This window comes from Oxyura jamaicensis, chromosome 1 (genome assembly GCF_011077185.1).
Source record: "Oxyura jamaicensis isolate SHBP4307 breed ruddy duck chromosome 1, BPBGC_Ojam_1.0, whole genome shotgun sequence".
Taxonomy (NCBI): Eukaryota; Metazoa; Chordata; class Aves; order Anseriformes; family Anatidae; genus Oxyura; species Oxyura jamaicensis.
Genome location: NC_048893.1, coordinates 56228672 through 56250164, shown reverse-complemented (window position 1 = coordinate 56250164; position 21493 = coordinate 56228672). Strand labels below are relative to the sequence as shown.

The 21493-nt window shown below is 39.3% G+C and overlaps 1 protein-coding gene across 1 annotated transcript in view; it reads left to right on the top strand.

Moving 5' to 3' along the window:
• The first annotated feature begins 162 nt into the window (after positions 1-162).
• POLR3B (RNA polymerase III subunit B) overlaps positions 163-21493 on the top strand; it is a 74700-nt gene continuing 53369 nt past the window's right edge. Inside the window, exons 1-11 of the mRNA XM_035340891.1 lie at positions 163-234; positions 568-600; positions 2754-2810; positions 2892-2956; positions 3454-3529; positions 5874-5974; positions 9424-9515; positions 10700-10817; positions 11824-11932; positions 19114-19236; positions 20755-20871. Coding sequence (XP_035196782.1) covers positions 163-234; positions 568-600; positions 2754-2810; positions 2892-2956; positions 3454-3529; positions 5874-5974; positions 9424-9515; positions 10700-10817; positions 11824-11932; positions 19114-19236; positions 20755-20871 — 963 coding nt within the window. The remainder of the gene's footprint in view (positions 235-567; positions 601-2753; positions 2811-2891; positions 2957-3453; positions 3530-5873; positions 5975-9423; positions 9516-10699; positions 10818-11823; positions 11933-19113; positions 19237-20754; positions 20872-21493) is intronic.

Here is a 21493-nt window from a genome sequence, read left to right as displayed (position 1 = left end):
TGGGGGCAAAAACTTAAGAAACCAAGGGGTCTGTTACGAAGGCAGTGGGGGCTGAGGGCCGGGCAGCGCGGAACCTTGCGGCCGCCCGCCGGGGGAGGAGGACGCCTTTGGCTGCGGCACCGCCGGTCCCCGCTGCCGGGCTCCGCCGGGCCTCCCGCCGGCATGGAGGCGCTGGCCGCGGAGCTGGGCGCCCACACCGCGGAGCAGGCGGCGGCTCCGGTGAACACGGTGGAGGTGAGCGGGGCCGGGGGACGTGCAGGGGTTGCCCGGGGCGGACAGGCCGGCAGGGGGTCCGCGGGGTCCGGGCTCCCACGTAGGTGGCTCCCGGAGCAAGGCGGCGGTGCCCTGAGGAGGTACCGCGGGGCGCGAGGGGCTGCCCGCCGCATCCCGGGCACCCCCGGGCTGGTTTTACACATCTGGATTGATTTGGGGCGGTTTCCCACGGAATCTCACTTTAAGTAACGTCGCTGACAAAACCAAACTAACCAAGCGAGCAAGAAAAGCTTCTTATGCGCGTGGGCCCTCTGTGGAAAGCTGCTTTCAACTGTGTGTTTTTCTTGGTTTCAGGAAAAATGGAGACTTCTTCCAGCATTTCTAAAGGTTAGTGCTCCACACCCCCCTCAAGGCATCCGGACTCGGCTCCCTTCTAGCTCCGTAGCCCCCTCTTACGGCTTCTGATTTCCCAGAATGCTTGTCCTCTGCATGGAATTTGCGATTTTATTTTATTTTATTTTCAGTTTCTGCTTCCATCAAATTATGGATAAAGCGGTTACATAGATTGATTTCCTGATGACATTAGGTATTACAGAATCATCTAGGTTGGATGATCTCCAGGGTCACCCAGTCCAACCTCTGGCCTAACGCTAAACCTGTATCACTAAGCTCTCTTTAAAATGCAATGGGATGTAGTAACAGGACTCATAAACGCTTGGAAGTGAGGAGGGAAAAAGACAGTAGGAAATATTGTATTGTGAAGATGGCAGGTGAAGTCTGCAGTGCCTGGGTACCTCTGTGGAGCAGCAGCCATCTCTGCACCCCTCTCATCACTCTCTACAAATTTTGCCCACTTCCACAAAGCTGTTTTCAGCCTATTTTTGTTTTTCCCAGCATAAAGTCCGAGCACCTCTTTTTCTTGCAACCTTTGAGAATTTGATTCTTTCAGGAAAACAGTGTTTAAAAGCCAGTTATGGGTTATGTACCGTTTGAATCTGATTCAGGGCTATGAAGATCTTTCTAAGGAATCCCGTTTCTATTTCTCTCCTGTCAACCCCACCAACATCTATCACAAGCTTAAGCTAGTGATAGTGTCTGAACTCTTCAGACTCTGAAAAACGGACAGTTGCAGATTGATGGTGGAGTTTACAGCGTGTTTGATGCCAAGTGTAACCATCCCACCTTACGTCCAGCCAGTGAGCCCTTTACTCTAGGTCTGCTCGTGGTGGTCTGTGCTTTCTGTTGTTGCATATCATTTCACATATGCCAGCAGTGATACAGCCATCCAAAGCTGATGTTGTGCATTACAGTTTCTGTGCTGGAGTTTTCTTTCAGTAAAGCTGTTGATAATGCCTCATAAAAAACGGAAAGAAGAACTAGCCTGATTTCTAGGCACTAATAAATCTATAGTTTCTTTTTGCCCACGTACTATGCGCAATGTTTTTGTAAGTTAGCAAAACTCTTACATAAAGAGTCATTCCTCCTCTGTCTTAACTTGTGGAGACTTCACTGAGCGAATGAATTTGTCATTCCAAGTTTTCGATTTCTTTTGGGTAATTTTAGAGTGAACTGTTGCTTGTCTTGTGAACTATGTAAATGGATCTGTTTTCTGTATGAAATTTTAAGTCTTGTAACCTGCTAGTTGTCATTGAATGTTTCAAAGCGTAAAGTCCTCTGTGAGCACGTGTGCACGTGTCTCAAGATCAGCTAGCACTCATTTTAGTTCCTTTTCAAGGCTGGATTTTGCATTGTAATTGAGATAGTTACACCTTTTATTCCGTAAAATCCAGTCTATTAGTAAAAGGAACGCTTCTTTTTGTATTCCCTCTAACCAAAACCTTTCTGTTTTTCTCTCATCCCAAATTTTAGTTATTATAATCAATCCCCTTTCTTTTGCTTGGTCTTTGTGACTTAAATCCTTAAAATGTGCTGCATCAATTCATTGCCTGAGGAAATGGCGGAGTGTTTATTCTGTGATACTACATCTGGGCATATTCGCTGTCTTCCTGTCTAGAAATCAAATTCAGATTTCTTCTGAGTGTCCTGTCCTTCTGTGGCTGTTTCCTTGTTTACTGACTTTCTTGACACCGACTTCTGTCCAGTCTCATTGGCTCCCTTTCTCTTTCTTCTTTTTGGCACCCTCACTTCCTAGCGTGTAGGCAACTTCTTTCTCAAGTACTGCAATTAATTAATTATACTACAAATAAACAACATTATCTCAAAGTGACAGAAAACTGACAAAAATATTTTCACACACAATGGCTGTAATTTGCTTATTTACTCAATGGCTCTCATTTGCTTATTTGAACTTCAAAATCAGTTGCTGCACTACTTTTCTGAGACTTAAAGAAAAAGACAGCTCTGGTGTAAACCTGGAAACATACAGTGTAGAACCAGACTGATTGCCCAGGCAGTTCTCAGAACTCATTAACTGAAAGAATTCAGCAGAGATCTGAAAGGACTTGTAAATGTTTATATCTTAAGTATTAACAGTATCTTCTTAAAGCTGATGTTACTTGCTGCGTGCATGTATTTTCCAGGTGAAAGGACTTGTGAAGCAGCACATAGACTCATTCAACTATTTCATCAACGTAGAGGTATGTTTTCTTGGTGGGAAGGGAGTGGCTGTTAGCAGTCAGAATAAGCACGATTCCTTTCTCCTTTTTTTTTTTTTTCAGATAAAGAAAATTATGAAAGCCAATGAAAAAGTTACAAGTGATGCTGACCCAATGTGGTACTTGAAGTAAGCATAAAACTGATTTCCGTATCAGTAATAGCGTGCACGCAGTCTCATAGGTTTGTTATTGACGATGGAACATTTATAGGCATTGGTGTGGGTATAAATCAAGAGAAATTTTTGTATGACATACGTCTTAGTTGGAGCATAGAAATGTGGAGCATTAAAGAAAAAGTACGCTAAGCAGACTTAATTCGTTTGTTAATGATGCTTTACGCCACTATTTTTCTGTAATTTAGTAATTTCAGATGACAGAGGGGAGTTTCTATTTCTCTACTTGCAAAAGTATCTTTTTCTTTTGCATGTGTAGTTTAAAATTTAACTAACAAGAACACAGTTCAAATACAGTGGGCTACTTTGGGAAGAATCGTGGCTCCTTATTAATGAAAGCAACTTCGTTTTTCAATAGATGTAGAACTCTGCTTTTTTTAGGTTGCCAGGAAAATATTTGGCTCATTGCTCATTTTGTGCAATATCTTGCAATATTTGTGTGTGTGTTAAAGGTACCTCAATATCTATGTGGGTACTCCAGATGTGGAAGAAAGCTTCAATGTGACACGACCTGTATCACCTCATGAGGTATTGATGTTTGCATTTTTCATTTTTTCTTTCAATTTACCTTCATACAGCCTATTGTCAACCTGAGGAATTGGTTCACATTTCAGATGTTTTTTTTTTTTTTTCCTTGCCATATACATTCCATACTTGAAAGAAGGTTTTTTTTTTTTTTTCATTTAATATATATGTTACACTTCAAGCTTTAGCACAGAAGGCGTTCTGTGCTTTGGAGAGATTCTGTAAAAATAAAAAAAGCCATCTAGTGGCTGCCTCCTGTGCACAGCCACATTGCAGTCTTCAATGACCTGACTCAAATCTCATTTAAATCAATGGAAAGTAAGGGTGGTAACTCAACCATCAACAGTCCAGTTAGATGTAATACAGAACAGCTCGTGGTTCTCACGGGTTTGTAGCTAACATTAAATCAGTAGGTAAGAATATGGACAAAATGCAGTGGGATATAGATATAGGTATAGATTTTCTATATATGAATGAAATTCTGTGTAAAAGCTGTGGCTAATGACTTATAGAGAATCCAGCAATTAAAATGCTTTCTTATTGTACAAGTAAAGTGACTGTACAAGCAGAAGAGGGCAAAATAAATGGTTTCTGTAGTGTAGTCACCCCAAATTTAGAATAGCCCTTTAAGAGTTATTCTAAGAGTTTAGAATAACTCTTGCATCTCAGATATATTCTCACTGATGTTTATTACTAATGTGTTGTTTCTTTTATTTTTCTTTCAGTAGGTTATACTCATATGAAGGCCGTAGTATTTCTGTAAATAGGACGTTCATTGGGTCAAACCAGGGGTGCAATTGGAGAAAAAAAAAAGAATGAGTTCTAATGAGTATGTAATTACATATCTGTGTCAAAGGCTTATAAAAGTACTTTCCAGAGGCACCTAAAATGCTCAGAATTTCATAAGAGTCTGAGTATTTTATCTAGTTTTAGTCAAATTCGTGAGTTTTTGTGTCCTTGGTTTGCTTCAAGGTCAAGTCATGCATACAGGTAGTATGCCCTTGACCCTTAGGTGTCTAATGCCAGGAGAAGTTACCTCAAGGAAGGGGATACAAAATTACAAATACTGGAATATTGCACGGTTCTGTATCTGTGCCTTATGTGGACAAAGCACGCGTAAGGAATTCTGAAGCCTTGTTTTCCCCAAGTAATGCTATTGAAGATGTCTAACTCTCCTTCTCAAACAGTTCTTCTGAGAGTTTTATTAACTATTCATACAGAAGAATTTAAAGTAATCAGAAATTAATATATTTTCAGTTACTTTTAAATTCAATGAAGTTGCTCAGAGCACAGTGGGACCTAGTTTCTAACAAGTCACAGCTTGAAAACTGCTGGTGCACATCGGTATTTTATTACTAGAGAAATGATTTACTTTTTCATGTGGAGAGAAAGAGTATCCAGTTTGCAATAATTCTCAGGGCATGTTTTTCCTTACAGTTGCGTCTTCAATGCACAAGACAGTCCTAATTGCCTTTTATTAATGCATAGTCAATACACTGAAAGACTATAGAAACATAAGACTATAGAAACACAAGTCTGAATCCTGATAAATCTGCAGTTCTGGAGCTCAGAGGTATAAAATGCTCAATGAGATCAGAGATGTCCTGCAGCGAGTAGCTCTGCAAATGCAGTGAACCTTGTCTTGAATGAAGATACACAATACCTTAAGGGCTAGCGACAGTCATAGAGCCGGCTTGGGGAAAGCAGACTAGAAAGATCAGAATACTATTAGATCGAGTCTTGAGCTATATAAGGACCTCGATATGTATACTACTTCTTTTGTGATCTGATGAATTTGCAAATGGATTCTGGGAATCTTTAGAAAAAGATGCCTAGTGAGCCTTCTGCAAGTCATCTTTGGAAGCAGCAGCATACTGTGAGATGTCCTCATTCTATTAGGAACTTAGTGTAGTGTCCCTTTTACTATTTTGTGTTTCCCTGCTATCAAACTTCCAATGACAGCACAACTTCGCTGCTGTTGAGAGTCTTCATATAGAAACATCCCTGAATTGAGCAGTGCAATCAGAGCACGCGGTTACTAGAGTACAGTCTTTGTGGCAGCTCTCCCAGTTAGGCCTGTTAGTTTAAATAAACATTTTGGATTACGCTCTGCAGCGCTGTCCTTTGAAGAGACAGATCCACTGGCAGCTTTTGAAACATCACAAAAATTTCATTTGTTTGTTTCTTTGTTTTCTAAATAAGAGACTTTGTAAAGTATATTCCAGGTGCCATGAAGAGTTCGGTCTAGCTTTGCTTTTTTTTTTTTTTTGTGTGTGTGTGTGCGAGCACCTACCTGCAGGAGACAGTTTTAAGCCGACACCTAACTATATGACTGTTTTGTTTTTAGTGTCGCCTGAGAGACATGACTTATTCTGCCCCGATTACAGTGGACATTGAATATACGCGAGGTAGCCAGAGGATCATACGCAATGCATTACCCATTGGCAGGTCAGGTGTCAAGCTTCTGGGGTTTGTTTTTATTTGCTGTTGCATTGGGAAAAAGCTTTTATTGCAAAATAAATGCAGACTAACCTTGCTTCCTTGTTAAGAGACAGCCGGCAAATCTTGATGAACTATGCAGATGTAATAGATGGGCTATACAGAATATGATTGTTAGGTTCCATTCCAAGACCTTGTTTTTCAAAAGCTTTTGGAAGTCTGTCCCCTTCTAAAGAAGGGTGTTTGTTAGAATTGATATAAAGAATTGATATAAAGATGAATGTCTTCTGTATTTGTATTGATATAAACTAAAGAGGAAACTATATGAAAGAATACAAAAGCTGCAAATAATCATATTTATTTTGTAGCCAAAGGTGTTTTATTCAGTCTACAGAAAATGTAAAAGTGTCTGTGGGAGATGGAAGGTAAAACTTGTAATGCAAGCATTGGCTCTTCCAGTTGAGATTAGGCAGTCCTTCGAAATTGGTTTAAAAAGACAAAATAGCTGGCAGTTACAGCACAATTCCATTTAAAGGCAACAAAGATGTCTAACTTTGCAGACAAGTTTTTTAAAGACCAACCCTGCTGGCTTCAAATGGCAATGGCTTATTGAGATGGTTTAATACGTGACTGTGCATCCTCCTGAAGTTGGAATACTCAACGTAAAGAGAAGATAGATACGTAAGGAGCTACACTTCTTGTAATGGTCTTCTATATCAAAAAATATACTTTGAATTTGTCAGAAGACCACAGCAGTGCAGTTAAACCACAAGCTTCTGTAGCTGTACTAACACAGTTTATTGTTCAGAGTTATTCCTTAAGAAAATATGTTTGAAGGGACCTCTATATTTCAGTACTTTGAATTATTTCATGGTTTGTGCTACAGGTAAATGAAAAAAGTTCATGTAAAATGCTTTTTCACTAAAATATTTGTTACCAATCTGTTACCAATTTGTTACCAATCTGTACATGGTATTTCAAAGGTTGAATTATAGCTGAAGGAAACAAAAAATAGCCTAGATGTTTGTCTTCGTCTCTCTAAAAACAAACAAAAAATGGGTTGAAGAACACTTGTAAAGCATCTGTAATACACTGGGAAAGACTAAATGACTGCACAGCAATAGTGTGCTGGATCTTACGTTTGGACCCATTCCTGTAAATTCTTCTATTTCTCCTTTGTAGTGAAGTCACTGCAAAAAAAAGTGTATGTTCTCCATTAAAAAATGAAGTTATGCCATAAAACTGATTTTAAGGGCATACCTGCAAAAAGTCTTTTTGCTGTTTAAATCTGCTAATATCCAGTTGTTATTTCTATGGAAAGTAATCTTGTTCATCTAGGCCTAGTACTATGCCAGTTTCCTTTCCTCAGGTGAGCATATATTGGATGTTGTGCTTTGTGACATGGTTTCATGAGTGATGGTGGTAGGGTGATGGCTGGACCAGATGATCTCAGAGGTCTTTTCCAACCTTTATGATTCTCTATGATTCTGTGATTCTGTATACAGTGCTCTTGCTTGGCGTGCAATTCAGACTGGGACAGAAGAGCTGTAGGTTCTTTCCTCTTATTTCATTTTTTTTGGGGGGTGGAATCACTGATAACCTATTTGTTTTAGAAACAACAACAACAAAAAACACAAACAAGGTAATATCTTTGTGTCTTTAAGTAAAAAGGAAAACTTCCTTTGAATGCTTAACAACATTCTGAATTAGTGTCTTTATTGCACAGAAATTTGGTATCTTTGTTTTTCTTTTTTTTGTTGTTCTCATTCTTCACAATAACTTCAGATTTTTTTTTTTTTTAAATCTGCCTTCATAAGGGGAACGACTTACTATAGCGTCTTCTGCTAGCTGCAAAATATTTTGCAAGAGAAATAGAGAATAGATACTTCGTGACATCTGTTTTTCTGGATTTTTCAGTGATGGTATTTGCATCCTCCCTTCTGAGTTCCCTTATGCCAACTAGTTAGTATTTCTGATGCAAATAGTCAACACATTAGGCTTATCATGTGTGTGATACAAGATTATGATTCTCATATGAAGCTTATTATCTCCAGGAACTGCTTTCTCAGTGCAATGACTGAAGCAAACGGATTATCTGTGTAGACCAGTGGAGTGTTTTCTCCTTTTCAGAAATCCAGAATTTTGAGTAATCTGTTTTCGTTTAAGGTATAAGAGTATGAAAATAGTCAAGAAATCCAAATAATTGATAAGATTTGAATAAAAGAAATTTTTAAAAATATATCCAGGAAGAACTGCCTAATCTTAATTTCTGCTGGAGTAATTTTGGATGAAATATTTCTGAGGTTACTGTTGTGGTTTAACCTGGTTGACAGCCTGCCCGCTGGCAGGACAGAACGAGAAGCTGAAAAGTCCTTGGCTTAGTGTAAGCACTGCTCTGCAGCAATTAAAACATCAGTGTGATATCAATGTTATTTTCATCCTAAATCCCAAACACAGCTCCCTACCAGCTACTAGGAGGAAAATTAACTCTATCCTAGCTGAAACCAGGACAGTTACATAGTACAAATAGATTTTCACCCATATTGAAGCTTTATGTTAGAATGTGTGTGAAACATAGGTCTTACAGAGACTCTGCTAAGGAATGAAGTTCTGTAATGTTGTATAGGAAGTCCACTTTTTGTAGAGGAGACAAAAGAGCACGGAGACAAAAGAGCACTTTCATTAGGTGTAGAGATGAGCTGATTTTATCTTACGCAAAATGTAGTTTTTTGTTTGAAGTTAAGTGTGAGCTATTTCAAAACTTACAGTGAGAAATGTAAGAGTGGAAAGGTGTATTAGAGGCTGACCCTATTACTCTTTTTACTAAGAAATGCAAAATTGTTGCTACTGTATCTATCAAATAAGCCAAACTACTAGTAAGACTGCCATGTAATCACACAAAGTCAAATAAACTTGAACGTTCCCTGACTTCATCATAGGATCCATAGAATAATTCAGGTTGGAGGAGACTTCCAGAGGTCTCTGGTCCAGCTTCCTGCTCAAAACACAGTCAACACTGGGATTGGACTAGATTGCTCAGTGCTTTATCTGTCAGGTCTTCAAGACGTCCATGGATGGAGACTGCCCAACTACTTCGTGCAGCTTGTTCCACTGCTTGACTGTCCTCATGGTTTTGCTTTATATCCAGTCTGTGCATCTTTAGTTTCTCTCTTTTTTTCATTTTTATTTTTCATTTTTAACTCCCAAGGAATATTGATTAATTTTTATTTTTTTGGAATATTTTTTCACCACTATATGTTGCTTCACAAACTCCTTGCTGCAGGCTTCTGTGCTAAGACACCAGAGAAATCAGAGCTGCTTTCAGGGAAACTTCATGCCTAGATTAAGTATTACAGAAGTTCTCTCTCTGCAACCAGGAGGTGCGATCGCAATGTGGGAAATCACATTGATCATGGTTCTGAATTTGACTATTCATACTTTTTCTCTCTTCCTTGCAGAATGCCTATAATGCTGCGTAGCTCCAATTGTGTTCTTACCGGGAAAACTCCAGCAGAATTTGCAAAACTTAACGAATGTCCTTTAGATCCAGGTACATTTGTCTTCAAGTTCCTTTTACCCATGTGAGCTTACAGTGCTAAATCCTTTTCAGCAGAGGAATATACCCCGTCGGTATGGTTCCTACCATCGTGAAGTCAGTGTGGGAACTTCTCAAATTTATGCCTGTAACTAAAAAAATCAACAGGCTTTTGAAAACAATAACAAATAGTTTACAGCTTGGAATGTTTGCATTTGCAGACAGAGCTTTCAACCACAAAAATAATACTACAAAATTTTGAAACAGTTGAGATGTGCGTGTGGTGTTGTACAGTGATGCACATGTACATGGGAGCAGAGATGGAGTTAGTTCATGGAAATGATCAGGGAAGAGGGAAGTATCATGGTATCCTCCAGAGCAGGAACCCTCATTTGCTGCATTCTGTAAAGTGAGAAAAATATTATATGATAATATTTGATACACACAGAGGTGAGGAAGGGTTATAATGAGGAAGTTCTTTGCTTTTTATCTGTGCTGTGCTTGCTTCTGATGGCAAGATACAGTGATGTGCTGTGCTGGACAAGCATTAGTAGCTAGCTACAATTTAAGAGAGGAATCGAACATGGCTTATGTGCAGATACCTTAGACTGTCTTAGATACAACAGAGGCATTTATTTAAAATGTATTTCAAATACATTTCTTGTTGGAGTGCTGGAGAGAGCAAGTCAGTAACTATGGAAGACTTACTCTATTTATTTGATACCAAATACCTGAAATGGCCAGTTCTTTTTTGATGTCTTGAAGATATATTCTTCTGGTAGGCAATATTTTATCTAATTCTTAGAAATAATAATTCTGTAACATCCTTAAATAAGTATGCTTACTTCACAGTTTTTTGTTCTGTTTGATTCTGGTTTGCTTTTTCAGCTTTTCAATTTTAGTCTGACTGAGTTCTTTCTGGCCACTTCAACTCTGTTCAAGTACTTTCCAAACAAATTCTTAGATCCCAGATACTGTGCGAGCCCAGCAAAGTTCTGTTTAGTCTAATGGAACGTCTTCTTAGTTATCATAGATTGTACGCAGAGTTTGTTCACTTTTAGGAGATAATTTGCCCTCCTGTTTTGTCCTTTATGTACTTGCTGTTTGCTTTGTAATAATTTGTATTCAAAGACACACTGAAAGAGGTGAGTAAAGTACAAGACTATTGACGTGCAAAATCTTTCTTTTCTATTGAACAGGTGGCTATTTCATTGTTAAAGGTGTAGAGAAAGTCATTCTTATTCAAGAGCAGTTATCCAAAAACAGAATCATTGTGGAAGCTGACAGAAAAGGCACAGTTGGTGCTTCTGTTACCAGGTATAGTAAATGCCTGCAATTACACAAAGGAGATAAAATTTAAGTTTTAAAAGTTTGTTGTTGTAGTTGAAGTAGATTTGTAGTTTTCTTCCTAAAATAGTTCAATGGCAAAAAGCTGTAAACATCTACTGGCCCTCTCTTGCTGCCGTTGTTTCGTATGCTAAGACACCAATCCCAAAATCTGTTAGTAGTGTATTCCCACGAAAATCAGTGGGAGTTGCTTGTATGATTCAGTATTCATCCCAGACTGGGGAAAGAAAGTTCTATTTTTTAACATAATGCAGCACATCTTATAATTGATGGTGGTTGTCCTCATTTTGTAGCAAGTAACATGAAGTCACAGTGGTAGAAACAGGATGTAATCTTTTGTCTGACTCTTATCAAATGGCTCTAAAAGCTTTTAAAGGCTGTTGAGAAAGAAACCAAAATCAAATGCTTTTGTACTGCACAAATTATTGAAAATGGCCAGGTACTCTAAGTTTGGCCTTTCCTCCTTGGCTGAGTTTTATTTATATCTTGCTTACCTTTAGGTTGTGTTTTCAAGCTGTATGCTTGTATAATATGGTGTTTGTCAGTTTGGCGTGACGGCTAAAGGCCTCTCACATCTTTCCTAGCTACTTTACTGTTCCATGCTAAGCCTAGATAAGGTTACAAGTACAACTGAAAGTATTGTTATCTTATTACTGTTGTTGCCACAGGACTTGTGCACAGATTGACCTTGCTGGTTAGACCCAAGTTGATGTAAAAGCATGCCCAGATGCTTCAGAAAAGTACAGGCTTCTACTTGATTTAGTTGAGTGCTGACCTTTCCCATCACAGATGATAATACCCTCTCACCTTGGAGCTAAGGGGGTGTGCCCGTCTGTTCTCAAGTAATTTTTAAAGGAGGAGAAGGTGGGATTAATTCAGCTGAAATATTGCTTGATCTTGCTAAGTTTTATACAGATTCTAGGAGCGTCAGTGCAAACTTTCTGTTCCACATATTTTTCTTTTTTTTAAATTTCAGTTCCACTCATGAGAAGAAGAGCAGAACAAATATGATTGTGAAACAAGGAAGATTCTACCTGAGGCATAACACACTGTCTGAAGATATTCCCATTGCTATCATATTTAAGGTAATACAACTGTTGGTTAGAGGAAAAAAAAAATCCATACTGTAGTTTAAGAATGAAGATTGACAGCAGCTCTCAAAAGTTAATATATAAAAGGATATGGCTGAGAGAAAGAAAGAAAGCTTTTTCCCCTGGGAAGTTGTCTTTGTTGTACAGCAAAGAGGAGAAAAAATGCTGCAGTTTTCTCTAAGGAGAGCATTGCTGTGCCAAGGCAAATGCCTGCTACCCTCTTTCTGCTTTGTGAGATGCATCTGCACTGCTTGTGGTCCTGTTGCTACAGAAAATCAGAAGGGTTTTTGTGTCTTTTTTATGAGCTGTGTTGCAGGCTTGTGTTAAGGGTATTCATTTCTGGTTTTGTTCTCCCTCAAACTCATGAACTGCTGCGATGCTCAATACCCTTGTTTTCAGATCTGGTGAAATGACATAACCATGAACTGGTTATACATGGCTTCCAGTTATAACCACAAAGACAACAGATAGCTTTTGGGGAAGCCCTTACAATTCTTAGGCCTAGTCCTAAATCCACCTAAATAAGGTGGCTCAGGGCACTAAAATGCTTCCCACTGGATCTGCCAGCCAGAAGTAACTTCTATAGCCCCTTTAGTGTCCTCACTGCAATGCTTTATAGCAAATTGTAGATGGGGTGACAATCGCTAGAGGAAATAAATTGCCAGGAGAGGGCAGCACTTGCTCACAGCATCCAACGAGTTCGTGCCAGCACTGCTGATGTGCTGGAGTTAGCAACTACAGACTTTTCTGTACTAGCATATCTCTTCAGACGAACGAGAGTTGTAAGAATCAGTTTTCTTGTAGGAAGTGTTTGGCTTTGGTACTAGAAAACAGCTCAATAATCGAACTTAGACTTGAGAAGTAAATGTCTGATATCACTGATGACACTAATCTCTTCAAGTAGTTGGAGATCATCTGTTTTTAGTGACCAGTGTTAAAGGAGGTTGAGAAATGATTTGTGGGCAGCAATGCACGTAAAAATGTCAGAATTAAATTCACAACTTTTCTATTGCAGGAAAGTGTTAACGTAGCTCTTAATCCATCTGCTCAAGTACCAAACAGCTGGATTCCACCTTCACTAGCAGACTTTTATTACATTTTGTCACCCCCTGCTGGTGTAGATAAATACCTGCCCACAGAAAAGTAACTGCTTAGGGTTATTAAGTCTGAGGAGGTTGTGGGAATGCTTTTTTTTTAGCAGCATTGTACTGACCATTTGATCATGTTCCGACAATGAATGCTGTAGTTATCCACCTGCCTTTATATGTCTTTTAAATTCTAGATAAATGTTACATAGTTTTTCGATTTATTTATTAAATAAGGGGTTAAAGTTGTTGGAAGTTCCCGACAATAGTACTTTTCAAAGATTTATATTGATTTTGTTCAGCAGAGAATTAGTTGCACCCCTTTTAACAATTCTGAACGTCCCACTCTTGACCAGCGCTTACTGTCTTTGTGAGTGGTCATTTTCCTTACCTTTCCTTTTAGCGGCATGTGAAATTGAGGCATATTCTGTTATTGAGGCACTTCTGATGAGTCTCCAGCTGGAAACTGATAACCCCAGATAGTCTTTTCAGTGAATTCTTGGGCAGGCACTGCCTTCTGACCTTTCTTGGGCACTGCTGTAATGTGGATATCGCATTGTTGTATTTAACGAGCAGAAGTCAGGTTACAAAGGCTGTAGCCCTGTAACTGGAAAATTTCTTACCTAAGGATCCCTGAGTAGCCTCAGCTCTCTCATGCAGCAGTATTATGCCTAAAAGATTTTTGGGAGAAGAAAGGAGAATAATTCCTTTCTGCAAAGACCCATGCCTTCGGCATGAAGCATGGATCTTCCTTGTTACTTGTGTTCTTCCTGTCACATAGACATTGGATCACAGCCTACATTTGGCATGTGAGGGCCAAAGTTGTACAGACAGTCCTAGGCCTGAAGTTTTGCCTTTGCATCCTTAACTTTTACTGTACTAACTGCTTATATAATTTCAGATTAAAAATAAGATGAGAAAAAGATGGTAAAAACCTACTGCTCTGGATTACCTACCTGACCACCATTCAGGCTGCAAAGAAGTTCTAGAGACCTCTGTGTTTACTAAGACTAAGAGAATTTTTAGCAATTACTAGAGAACAGCCATCCAGCGCATGGGCTAGTGAGAAGGACATAGTTTTTTGTCAGGGACAACTGAGAGTCAGTAGGAGAAAAGTGGGCAATTTTGGGTTCTCTTTCTAGTCACATTGGCTTTCATTGACCTGGTGTCATTGCAAATGATTTAAGACCCGGATCTGTTCCAGAATATCATTGCAGTTTTATAGGAAAGCAAGCAAGTAAGTATTGGGGATCTGTGCTGTAATGTAATTTTAAGGCTACTGCAACTGTAAAGTGGAGGTAATAATATCCCTTAAACATTTTCATCCTGAAAGTGAGGGCTGTGAAGTAGAGAGCATTACAAATACCACCCACTGACAGAGCTGAGGCCTAAAACTCAGCAAGTGCTTTCTTTAACAATAATCTAAGATCGCTGTCATGTTTCAGGTATGACTCATGGACACATCTTGGCTACATTTTAGGGAAAAACCTGAACCTATATTGTTCTTCACCCTTTCTTTTCTTTCATGGGGAGGAAGGGAATAGTACGGTGGATGTAAAGGTCCCTTGACCTGGATAGATAGGGGAACTGGACTGTGCAAAGTCACCCTAAAAGGGGCACCTGCCTTGCAGTTCATCCTTATCTATAGTCCTGTGTAAACTGCAAGCCTGAATGAGCTGTTCTGCTGCTTTGCTTTTCTGCCATCCAGACCTGTAAGTTTGTTTGTGACTGGCATATTTGAAGATTTAACAGATAGCTGTGCTGACCACGTGTAGGTTGTGATTTTATGAAGTTTAACACATTGACCACAGCTAAACGAAATATGAGAGGCTACAAAAGGCATGTTCCTGGTACTATTCCAGGACAAACCTGAAGTGTCTGCTCTTCAGATGTGGGGGAGTTAGTCCCCGTTGCTGTGCTAGCTTAAACATTTTTCCCCAAACTTTTTACTTGAAAGGTACAAAGGCATTCGTGCAGCGCTTAGATATGTAAATGCAGATTTTGGTTTGACACAGTGGCTTGAAGTGGACAGTTTTGTCCCCAGAGTATGTACTTGTCAAGATTTTTAAAGGCCTGTGAACTCCTTGTAGTGGGAGGCATTAGACAAAAGTAACGTGCTTCCTGCTTACTGTGTAAGATTGCTTTATTAGTTAACATACACGTGCAAACAGAACAATATTTAGGATATCACAGGCAACCCCAAGAGACCTTTGTTTTAGCTGTGTAAGTGTCACTTGTGCACAGATCACAGGACGGTGTGAACTGTGCATGGTGTGTATTTTTGCATATGTCAGGCTTTGAGCTACACGTGCTTTACTCGGGGGGAACTCCATTTTAGATGGCTATGGACATTAAAGAAGATATGAAATAGTGAATAGTCCTTAAGGATGCTCCTGTTTTGAAAAACATCAGGGTTACAGGTGAGATGGTTCTGCTGTTTTTGCAGGGAGCTCCCTATGTTTTAGGGAGTTAGAGCCGATTGAAGATAAGGACTGTTCTTGTTTGGGGTATTTGATCTTGTTTTGCTATACTCCTGGGGGCTGAAGTAAATGAAGGTTGTGTGCTGCACCAGGACTAGTTGGAGAAGGAAGAGAATTATACATAGCCTAAGGGGGACTTAAAAGTTGAATTTTATACCTCAGTAACTGGGTGAATTATCCTTAGTTTATGTGGGGACTGTAGGGAGCTGCTCTAGGACCTGTGGCAAAAGATGTAAACAGCAAGTTGAGCTTCATTTAAAAAAAAAAAAATGTGTTATGGAGCTGTTAAGATGCAGTTTTAGAGGAACAGCTGAGTGGTGGTCTTGCTGGACCCACAGAATTAGGGGTTCCCATGGCTGCAGTTTCATAGCTCGTATCTTTCGAATTATGAAAGCTCCAGACCAATTCTGTCTGTGATGTCAACCTTGAACTTCCCTGACATCTTTTTAATCCAGTCATCTGCCTGTCTCCATTCTGTAATTTAGCCTGATGGACTGCAGAACTACATTCTAGGGAAGTGCCATGGAAACGCCTAGACATCATCATTAAGACACAAGCTGGGGGAGGAAGAGTAAGGCTCACGCTCTCTCACACACACTTTATCACATGTTCACGTGTGTGTGTGTATGCACACACATGCACATGCATCACACGCATGCTTACTGTCACACACACGCACTTTGGGCAACAGAAATCCCCCCCATCCTAGGAAGCAGTTGACCCCAGTTGGAGGACTTTATCCCACTTGAGCTCGGGATAATATGAGTATTGTTAATGTTTGTTTTGACTTGTCCCATGTCCATCAGCTAACAGCTTTCCAACCATGCTCTTCATGAGCCTGCTGCCATCTCCTTTCAAATCCTTTCAGTGCTCCCGCTAAGTTATCCCTTTGCAACATGTCCTTCCGCTCTGCACCAACCCCCCCTAGTAAAATTATCCCTTTGCAACATTGCCTTCCAGTCAAAAACAAAACAAGAGAACTTGTCTCTAGCTTTGTTTTAATGTTAATTCTCTTTCCATCAGCTTTGTCCTGGGATGGGATCAGCAGCACTCTAAGCATGAGTCCCACTTCTGCTTTGCATGTCCTTGGTGTTCACAACAACAACCCAGGAACATTGTGTTACAGTGATGTTATAGGCGCATTCTGGAGTGTTGTTTTTTTTGGGGGGAGGGATTTTCATTTTTGGTGGTTTTTGTTGTTGTTTGTTTGTTTGTTTGTTTTGTTCTTTTTTTTTGTCTTTGTTTTGTTTTATTTTTCTACAAGTGCAACATTAAGGCTAAATTTCCTGAAAAAAAGGAAGCATTAAGATTACAAGTCTGTCTGATACCAGCATGTATCTTTTGCTTGTTGTGTTAATGCTGCAGGTAGGTGTATTTGTGTGTGCAACTCTGCCCGTGGTTGTTGAGAATACATAAAGGAATATATGGATTTTCTTGTAGGCTACTCTATCAACATCTTTAGTTATTTGGCCAAGTTTGTAGTCATTACTCATAAAGTAGTTTTCCCACAACTTGTGTTTATCTAACAATACAACATACAGTGTTTGGTGGCAGATCCCAGCCTTACCCCCCTGCCCCCCCCCCAACAAATTTTGTATTCTCATGTGAGTTTGCTGCTGTGAACTTTAACTAGCAAATCCACACTGCTATAACAGTATGTCCTATTTAAATCTTTTCGTTGACAGACTTTTAATCAGAGAATTCATCAAGTTGTAAGAAACCATCAACCCTTTGTAGTTCGCCATGGCTTTCTGTTTTCAAATGGACAAAGGAATGTAATAACACTGCAGGATGATTTTATTTTATTTTTTCCCCTGCTTGTTTTGTTCACTTTTTGCATGACTCTTACGGTCTGGTTGCCATCTTAATCTGGTGGCAAGAAAGGGCAATACCTTATCAACTTGGATGTGATGTGCTTTAGATAAATGTGTTCCCAGTATATGTCCGTAGAACGGTACAAAGAATTCCCTTAAAATGTTGTTCTTATGAAGGCTAAGTGCAGTAATGGAGTCAGTTAAGCTGTGGTTCTTAAACTGGTTTGCTGGTCAGCCTTTAAGTCCTAAGAGTGCGGAAAATGACTACGGCAAGGCTTTCATGCTTTTGTAGGCTTCTGTATGAGCCTGGCTTTCAAGTCATAATGGATTTTGTTCACTTCTCTCCTGAGATTTTTTTTTTTAACTACTGTGTGACCTTATTTAAAAGGGTGAGGAAGCGTAGTAACATTTGAAAAACAGAATCCGAACTACAGTAATATCACACGGGCCAATTCTGGTTCTGAAAAGTACCTTCAGATCAGCAGTATGACTGCTGAGTGGGAATGAGCTATGATGAAGCACTCCTACCTGGTGCAGTAACTCTGTCTTGATTTGGCAGTCACATCTGTCTGAGATGATGGAGTTGTGATCTGTGCTTTACACAGAAACTGGAATGTCCTCACGCGGTTACAGGTGTGTGCTACTTTTGCACTGCTTTTAATTTCTAATAAACCACAAGGTGACGAGACAGAGTTTTAAGTTCCAGGAACTTAACCAACCACATCTTGTTGGAAAAGAAAGAAGGGAGAAAAAAAAAAGCTGGATACTCCACAATTAGGGCAACAGTTTTGCAGAGGGGGATAGCATTGGCTAGGTGTTAAGCAAAATAACACCCAATGAAGGCAATAAGAAGGAAAGGTATTCATGCATTTTTGAGGAAAATGTAACTTTTTGGGATGCTGCCAGTTTCTAATGAGAACCAGAACGCTAGGGTCCACGTAGGCCATTATTTACAACGGTCTTTGTGGCAGGCAGTTTGAAGAATAATATGAACACAAACGTAACTTCCTCACAAACTTCTGAGAAACATATTATAACTCAAACAGAAGAGGTTTAGTGAGATTATTCCGATTCTTGATATGGCACAGCTCCAGCCAAATGTGTGAAGGGGGGAGCTTTAGCACCATCTGGAATCCACAAAGGCCTTCACTGCTGGCTGCCACCTTGAAACACTTACTGGTAGAGAGATTTTTCTAAACCTGTTAAGCGCTTTCTTAGTTTATTAAGCTTTTTCTGTAGTATAAAGTCTAACAAGGTGTCCAAGGATCAGTGAAATAATAGAATGGCTTTCAAGTGGGATTGGGTAGTGAAGTCATCTTCTAAATGCAAAGAGCTGCAAAAGAGGTAAATTGTAAAAAATTCTCAAATAGAACGTGCTGTATCATAGACAATTGAGAGTGCAAAATTGCTTGTGGTAAGAGACCATGTGTAATATTTTAACTTATTTCACCTTTATTGTGGGTTCTGAATTGGTTTTGGTTGTAACGCACGTAGGGTTGTTATTACCTGGTATTTATTTTTCTTAAGAAAACCACAGAATTTAACTCCTGTCAGTGAAGAAAAAGACATTCTCCAAAGTGTGTGTGTGTGTGTGTTCCTGCTGCTTATCAAGATTTCCATATCGGGTTCTTCCATAGCTAGAATATGTGCTGCCAGTGCCAGATGGCACGGTTTCTGAGAGAAGAACTAGCTCTTGCTTAGTAGTAATGCAGACAAACAATACCAAATTAGCATAAGCAAATGTCAGTGAGTTAACATAAAGCCTGTGCTGTTTCTGTCTATTCTTCTCTTCCTAGGCCATGGGTGTTGAAAGTGACCAAGAGATTGTACAGATGATTGGCACAGAGGAACATGTGATGGCTGCATTTGCTCCTAGTCTGGAAGAATGCCAAAAAGCTCAGATTTTTACACAGATGCAGGTGCGTCTTTTCACATAGCCAGAAGCCGTTAAATCTAAATATGGTGGTATTGACCACTTTGCTCTGTCAGCAGTCCACGTACAAATTGTGTTTCAAGGTGTTTTGTTTGTTTGTTGGGGGCGGAGGGCGGCAGTATTTTAAGCCGAGGGCTTTAAGGGAGGCAGGCCCTGGCAAAAGTTAGGCTTTGCTCTATATTGCCTAACCGAAAAGAAAAAAGTCACGAAATGCTTTGTTTTCAGGAGCCCAGGGTTATGTTTTAATGTATGTTACAATTAGTGACATGCATAAGATTAGGGTTTTTTGTTGAGGATAATTCCCACTTTTTTTAGAAATTACATACCCCCATTTTGTAGAAGCCCCATTGATGTGGACATGACAATTTCATTGTGAGTAAATGTTCTCCTCCAGTTCTAATTTCTTGTAGTATAACAGCTACCCTTTGTCCTGCTAAAGACTGGCCAGAATTCTCTTCAGCTCAAGTACTTTTTTAATTTGCCAGCACACAGTCCATTTTACTGGCTTTATTTCCATCATATGTACATATTAATTTGCTAAATGAAGATTAGATTTTATTCTTGCTATTTCGTTGCAAATATTACCAAATCTTTTCACTTTTAGTGTTGAGTGTTGTTAAAGTGAGTGTCTTTCTACTTTGCATCTTTCGGGACTTTTCCAGCTAAAAGGTAGCGTGAAGGCCTTACAAATTCAGGGTCAGAAGAGTAAAATGGTGAAGCTGGAGGAACATACAGAAATGTGAGACATCCAGGAAAGTAGGAAAACAGAAATACAGAAGTTACTCTGTGTAAGAAACACTAGACGAAATGAAAACAAATTGAGTTATTTGGGGAAGAAGGTTACAAACAGATGGAAAGGATAGTCTGTCATGTAGTGGAGAGGGTAATTCTTTGGCATAGGGCGCATGGCTTCATGTCCAGACAGGAACTTCCCTGTGTGGTCCTGGATTGTTTCTTTAACTAGTCTGACTTTGAATTCTGCACATTCCTTCCCTTTCTTGGAAAACTAGTAAGACTAAGAATCCATTAACGATTACAAGGTACTCTTGGAGACATGTGGATGCTACACAGTAACATTTGTGCCTAGGGTATATCTCACTGTTTAATAGTTGGATGAAACTCAGCACGTACACAAAAAAAATGGAGATGAAAAGTCAAATTAAATAAACTAGATGTCTTTGGGATTTACATAGTCCTTTTTCTTATATATCTGCAATGTCTGTTGTTTTAGTATTATAGAAATAATCTTTCACTGCTTCCAATTCCAAATGTTACCAACATAAATAACATTGTATATTTTATCATAATCGATTGTCATTTTTTTTTCTTTTTATTAGCATCACTTATATAATTTGTGTTTTGCACTTTGCCTGAAGTTTGTATCATCTGTGGCTCGTGAGATTGTGCTGATTGATTGAGGAATGCTTGTAGATGTCCTTATGTATGTACATTTTAGTAGGTTACAATTCTGATATTAACTCAAGTTAATCGTCCTGTTTGACAGGCATTGAAGTATATTGGAAACAAAGTACGAAGGCAAAGGATGTGGGGAGGCCCAAAGAAAACAAAGATGGAAGAAGCACGAGAGCTGCTAGCATCAACTATTCTGACCCATGTTCTTGTACGTAATGCTTTAGCTGTAGTAAAGTTGTGTGGTTCTTTTTAGAGCTGCAGCAGATTCTCTTGCTACTTTGCCCTGTTGATGTCTCTAAAAGTGCTACTGCATCTGAAGTCTTCCCATGCAAAAGGAGCTGTGGACCACGTTGTTTTAGAGCTCAGCAGACTTCTGAGAAAATTGTGCAGCAGAGGGTAAAAAACACAAAGTGAATAACGAAGTGATCATGAGACTTAAGATGCTTTTGGAGTCCATTGGGTAGAGAAATTCTGTTTGATCTGTGTTTATCCACTGTCATTGTCTTGCCCACTTTAGAACAGTGGCGTAGGAGCAACTTTGGTGATAGCTGGGATTAGATAAAAAATGAATCTGCAAGATATTCAGTGTAAAAATTTCTACTTAAGGAAAATTTGAAGGTATTATTTTTTTTGTCTTTTGAAAGATGATGGCCAGAAATGGCATCAGTTGCAATGGCATCAGTCCTTTTGAAAATAAAACAGGAACTTATGGTCTTGCAGGCAGTGATTAGGATGCAATAATGACAAGTTGTAAACGAATCTCTCTTTCATCTTCCTGTGTTCCCATAGTATGAGAACATAAGTTTTGTCCTAGTAAGTGTTGGGAATAA